This window comes from Triticum aestivum, chromosome 2A (genome assembly GCF_018294505.1).
Source record: "Triticum aestivum cultivar Chinese Spring chromosome 2A, IWGSC CS RefSeq v2.1, whole genome shotgun sequence".
Classification (NCBI taxonomy): Eukaryota; Viridiplantae; Streptophyta; class Magnoliopsida; order Poales; family Poaceae; genus Triticum; species Triticum aestivum.
The window spans coordinates 431,680,592-431,686,743 of NC_057797.1; the positions used below are offsets into that span (position 1 = coordinate 431,680,592).

General features: G+C 48.2%; 1 protein-coding gene across 1 annotated transcript; it reads left to right on the plus strand.

The window, feature by feature from the left end:
• Positions 1–1,233: 1,233 nt before the first annotated feature.
• Positions 1,234–2,220, plus strand: LOC123185375 (uncharacterized). The gene is made up of 2 exons (XM_044597263.1): positions 1,234–1,845; positions 1,985–2,220. Exons 1-2 carry the CDS (start codon positions 1,405–1,407, stop codon positions 2,159–2,161), a joined length of 618 nt encoding a protein of 205 aa, XP_044453198.1. The 5' UTR covers positions 1,234–1,404; the 3' UTR covers positions 2,162–2,220.
• The last annotated feature ends 3,932 nt before the right edge of the window (positions 2,221–6,152 follow it).

Genomic DNA, 6,152 nt, shown 5'->3' on the forward strand with positions numbered 1-6,152 from the left:
ACATATGCCAAAAGAAATAACAACATAAATAACCTTTATCTCCTTACGACATGCTGTGGCGTCGTAGCCTGGTGGTCTTAGGGTGTGTTCGGTTGCTGTCATCAGATGGAATGGCATGGGTCTGTCCCGTCCTACTAGCCCAGTCCCACGTTTAGTCAGTAGATGGAACCAAAACCCACCAGTCCCAGAAAAGAGAATATTTGGTCTATATGCGAAGCCGACGCATACCTCAGATTCGAGCGGACGACAAGGAACGGGCCTCATTCCCCTCGCACCAACCCGAGCCCTATCTTCTCCCATCTCCCCTTCTCAACGCCGCCACCCTCCCGCATCTCTCACTCCCTCTTGATCCGCCACCCTCCCGCTCCTCTCTCAGCGCCGTCCCTCACGCACCTCTCCGGCGCCGGCTTCCCCCCTCCCTGTCATCTCCCCCCTGCGATAACGTGCATCAAGGGCTTGGCGGCGACCTAGCAGCAACAGCGGCGGCGACCTAGCAGGCGGCGGCGGCGACGACGACCTAGCAGGCGGCAGCGGCGGTGAACCAGCAGGGCGATGTAACGCCCCGAGACCATTGTGCCAGGTGTCCTCCAGTTATTCGCCGGCGTTGCCATGTCATTTGCTTGCGTGTTGCTTTTCATTATGCCATCATGTGCATTGCATCATCATGTTTTCGAAACTTGCATCCGTCCCGGCCTCCTCGTTCTCTCTGTTGTCCGTTCTGAGCCCAGACACACTTGTACGCGCCCGCGGCATGTCCGAAATAGTATTTTATAAGTGGCCGGAAAATATTATCGGAATTGGATGAGAGTTGACGTGTGGTCTTATTATAGTGTAGATAGACCGCCTGTAAAGTTTCATCACATTCGGAGATCGTTTGATGCCCCAACGGATAACTATAGCGGCAGTATAGCCGGTCTAACCTCGGACGTTTTCGATCTCCGGAAACCGTGTCGGGCTGCATCTCTCCCCTCTCCTCTCAGACCAAACCGCTCTCCACAATCCTCCTAGGCCCAACCTACCTCTCTTTGCGCCGTGCATAGACCTCTCGTGCGCGTCCGAAACTTACCCGGACCCGACCCGAGCAGTCGTCACCGTCGTGTCCGGATCATCCCCAAACATCTACAAAACGTCTCCGTTTTTCTTTTGGGATACCTAGCCTATTTTTTTTCGTCCGATTTCATCAGCTATAAATATAAGGTCCAACCCTAGATCCTAGGGGTCTTGTCCCATCAATCCCACCGCGCCGCCACTCCACCTGTTTTTCCTCGGGATCCCTCCCGGACCAACCCGCATCAAACCCCCGATCCAAAAAGTATCCTCTCGATCTCTCCCCACCAACCGAGGCCTCCCCTCGATCCAACCCTCCTCTGCCTCCCTGCCCGTTCTGGATCGGAGCCCGAGCAGATGAGCCCCGTCGCGCCCTCTCCTTCCTCCGTTTTTCCTTCTCTCTGTATCTCATCTCTCCCTCGTCGCTGTCTCCGTGCAGAAAACTCGTCGCCGGCCTTCCCTGCCTCGTCCAAGTGGGGTTTCAGTGCCTCGCCGCCCGGATCCAACCATCTCCGCGTCATCCGCGCCGCCAACCCTGCCACGCTCGCGCCCGGGTCCAGCCGCCGCTGCCCTCCCGACCTTCGTCTGTTCCGCGATCCTGCTGAAGCCGCACCAAGTTCTATTGCTGCTCTGTATCGCTGCGTGCAGCTGATCCAGTGGCTCCCCAGCGCCTCGTTCGTCCCTGCCAGCGCCCGCGTGTGCGCAAGGGCCGCAAGGCTAGGGGCGCCCGGCTCCTTCCGCTTACCTAGCCAGCCAAGGGCCAGAATCGCCATGGCCGCCGGCCTCTGTTTTCCCGCTGTGAGCAACTTCCTCCATAACTGAAGCTTCATTCTGTTCCTAGATCCATTCTGGCATATAGGTTATTTCAGAGTTGTCACTATGTTCCACCACAAGCAGATCAGCTAGCTTAGCCCTGTTTCTTTTTTTTGCCAAACAGTCACTCAGCCACTTGTGCCAAATCCTCTTGGGCAGCTGCGGTATGCTGCAAACCGGCCTGTGCGTGTTTTTTTCCAGTTCCAGCGAAATTAGCTTTATTCCTGGGATTTTCTATTTTGTTAAAAAAAAACCTAAACTTCATGCATTTAATATCTCACCAACCGTGCATCCAAATTGAACAAACTTAATATGAAAATTGCTTAGAATTGTGTGTAGTTTCATATTATGTCATTTTCATCTATGTTTAAAATGTTTAAAAAGTTGTTTGTTTAAATTTGCTTAAATAACTTGCTAAAATGATTTAATTCATAACTAAATAACCGTAACTCGGATTTTAACAAACTTTATATGTAAATGGGGTAGAATTTTGCCTAGTTTAACATGGTTCACTTACTTTGCATGTTTAACAACTCTAAAATTTTGTTTAGGGAAGAACAATACCAAACCTAATATATGCATATGAGGAGTTTCCGGAATTGTTGTTTGTTGTTTTCGGCCTCATTTAAACTTGACTAGATAGGTAGTTTTCATTTGCTTCACCCTCTTGCCATGTTTTACAACATTTAATATTGTTGTGTACATAAACGAGATCGAACTAAATAACGTGTCGTGGTGTTTCGCCAATATGCAACTCGTTGCATATTGAGCTCCACTTAACTTGTAGTGTTGTTTGTGCACTTTGCCATGCCATGCATATTTAAACCGGACATGCATCATACTTGGTTGTGCATCATGCCATGGTTATGTGATGGGTGTTTACTATGTTATTTGCTTCTTTCCGGTGTTGCTTCTTCGGGTTGGTTCCGATAACGTTGTGTTGTGAGGATTTGTTCGACTACGTCCGTTTGTCTTCTTTATGGACCGTTCTTCTTCCTTGCGGGATTTCAGGCAAGATGATCATACCCTCGAAATCACTTCTATCTTTGCTTGCTAGTTGCTCGCTCTTTTGCTATGCCTATGCTGCGATACCTACCACTTGCTTATCATGCCTCCCATATTGTTGAACCAAGCCTCTAACCCACCTTGTCCTAGCAAACCGTTGTTTGGCTATGTTACCACTTTGCTCAGCCCCTCTTATAGCGTTGTTAGTTGCAGGTGAAGTTTGAAGTTTGTTCCTTGTTGGAACTTGGAGATGTTGTTCCTTGTTGGAACTTGGAGATGTTGTTCCTTGTTGGAACATGTTTACTTGTTGGGATATCACAATATCTCTTATTTAATTAATGCATCTATATACTTGGTAAAGGGTGGAAGGCTCGGCCTTATGCCTGGTGTTTTGTTCCACTCTTGCCGCCCTAGTTTCCGTCATATCGGTGTTATGTTCCCGGATTTTGTGTTCCTTACGCGGTTGGGTAATAATGGGAACCCATTGACAATTCGCCTTGAATAAAACTCCTCCAGCAATGCCCAACCTTGGTTTTATCATTTGCACTAACAACCTTCCACCTTCCCTTGGGTTCTGCAGACTCAAGGGTCATCTTTATTTTAACCCCCCCGGGCCAGTGCTCCTCCGAGTGTTGGTCCGAACTAGAGTCCTGTGCAGCGCCCCCTCAGGGAAACTCGAGGTTTGGTTTTAGTTGTACGGAGCACTCATCTGAGTGTGCCCTGAGAATGAGATATGTGCAGCTCCTATCGGGATTTGTCGACACATTCGGGCGGTGTTGCTGGATTTGTTTTTTACCTTATCGAAATGTCTTATAACCGGGATTCCGAGTCTGATCGGGTCTTCCCGCTAGAAGGAATATCCTTCATTGACCGTGAGAGCTTGTCATGGGCTAAGTTGGGACTTCCCTGCAGGGAATTGAACTTTCGAAAGCCGTGCCCGCGGTTATGGGCAGATGAGAATTTGTTAATGTCCGGTTGTAGAAAACCTGAAGTTGACCTTAATTAAAATACATCAACCGCGTGTGTAACCATGATGGTCTCTTTCCGGCGGAGTCCGGGAAGTGAACACGGTGTTGGAGTTATGCTTGACGTAGGTTGTTTTAGGATCACTTCTTGATCATACTTTTATCGACCGTGCTTTGCCTTCTCTTCTCGCTCTCATTTGCGTTTGTTAGCCACCATATAGGCTAGTCGCTTGCTGCAGCTCCACCTCATACCTTTACCTTACCCATAACCTTAAATAGTCTTGATCGCGAGGGTGCGAGATTGCTGAGTCCCCATGACTCACAGATACTTCCAAAAACCAGTTTGCAGGTGCCGATGAGTCCGTGCAGTTGACGCAACTAAGCTCAAGGAGGAGCTCGATGAAGATCTTGTCCTTGGTGTTGTTTCGTTCTAGTTCATCAGTAGTGGAGCCCGGTTGGGGTCGATCGGGGACCTTGTCGCATTTGAGGTTCTTCTTTTATTTTGGCTCCATAGTCGGGCCCTGATTGTACTTGGATGATGTAATGATTTATTCATGTAATTGTGTGAAGTGGCGATTGTAAGCCAACTATGTATCTCTTTCCCTTATGTATTACATGGGTTGTGTGAAGATTACCTCACTTGTGACATTGCTTTCAATGCGGTTATGCCTCTAAGTCGTGCTTCGACACGTGGGAGATATAGCCGCATCGAGGGCGTTACAGGCGACGACCTACCAGGCTGCACCAACGAACCAGCAGGGCGGTGACCTAGCAGGCTGCACCGACGAACCAGTAGGGTGGCTAGCGACGTAGGCAAGGTATGGTTCCATTCCCTCTGTGTATATACATGCTGATGCTCAAGACATTATGTTTCTGTGTATGCAATGTTCATCCTCAATTTCTTCCATATATTGTGTATGTTTTTTGTTTTTCACAGTCCTCATGTGTGTAACTATGGAGCTAGTCCATAGACACACACATCATATTTATCTTTAATCTATCTTTGGGGATAGTTTTTGGAGCATCGACGGTCGAAGCCGATGACATTGTCATGACTGAAGCCAATGCGCAACCTGAAGTCAATCTTCAGACTAAAGCCAATGCTGCCACCGAAGATGTTCAGCTATCCACATCGGATGTTGCTTCTGCACCACCAGTTCCATACACCATGGCGATGGCATTCAATCGTGAAGGTGAGCTGATCAGCGTGAGATGGCCAATTATGACACCTCCTGAAGCTCTTGGGCCCCAATATGATTACCATATCGAGCAAAGGCCTCATACGCAGAAGCCCAAGCCCAGAATGCCGAGGCTTCCAAGAACCATCACCACTAAGACATATTTCAGCGTCTTACGCTTCAGAGAGCACAACACCTTTTTCGACAAGGCCAAGAACCCCCTACAAGAAGCCCAAGATTTCCCCAGACAGATTCTGGAGTCATCTTCAGAGAAGCTATTACTCATGCATCTTATACAACCAGGACATGATTTTTCCGCACAAGCACCTCTGTTGTGCCTGTCATGCCTGGAAGAAGCCCTTGACTGCTTCAGAGATATTGGCTTGCTCCCCTTTGTCGTCGATAGGGAGCACTAGTATGAAGAGCTTCTGCTCCAATTTTATGCTACTCTGCACATATCAGGCTACAATAGGGATCTGAAGACATGGGTCTTTGAGTGGATGACAAGAGATGTTCATTATGAAGCCAAAGCTCAGGATTTCATCGAGCTTAGTTCCCTGCCCACTCCTGGTGATCTTTATGAGCCAGGTTGTCAGCTGTATGAGAAGGAACTTGGAAGCATCTTCCAGAATCCAGAGCCAAACATGAGCCAAATGCTGATCATAATGAAGCCATTGCCTGCAGATGCTGAGTAACCAACGCACTTCTTCGTCAATGACTTCGTGTACTTGCCTCCCACCATCTACCACATTGTGCAGAATACTCTGTGGCCAATTAAAGGGCACTCTTCTCATGCAAAAATCAAAGGCGCAATGAAGACATTGGTCTTCTACATTCTCAATGGCATCCGCTTCAACACTCATGACTTTTTCATCAGGCAGTTGACAGCTTTAGGCATTGATCTATTTGGCTAAAAATTCTATGCACCATGGATAATGTGGCTGATTAAGCTTCGCTCCTCAATCAACTATCAAGCTTCAGTGCACAATCATGTTGTCTTCTTGCCTGAAGTTGATATGTCTCATGAATCCATCTATCCAGAACCTGCCAAGGAACCCACTCGTGAAGATTATGCTGCCTTCCAAAGCTTCTCAGCACCACTTGAAGCCACTCATGTTCCCAATCCCACTATTACTGTTGTTGG

Excerpts from the sequence above, each read along its gene's own strand:
- LOC123185375 (XM_044597263.1), top strand. The coding sequence starts at position 1,405 with ATGAGCCCCGTCGCGCCCTCTCCTTCCTCCGTTTTTCCTTCTCTCTGT. Across the intron at positions 1,846-1,984 it reads CCGGCCTCTGTTTTCCCGCT|TCACTCAGCCACTTGTGCCA; the intron begins GTGAGCAACTTC and ends TTTGCCAAACAG.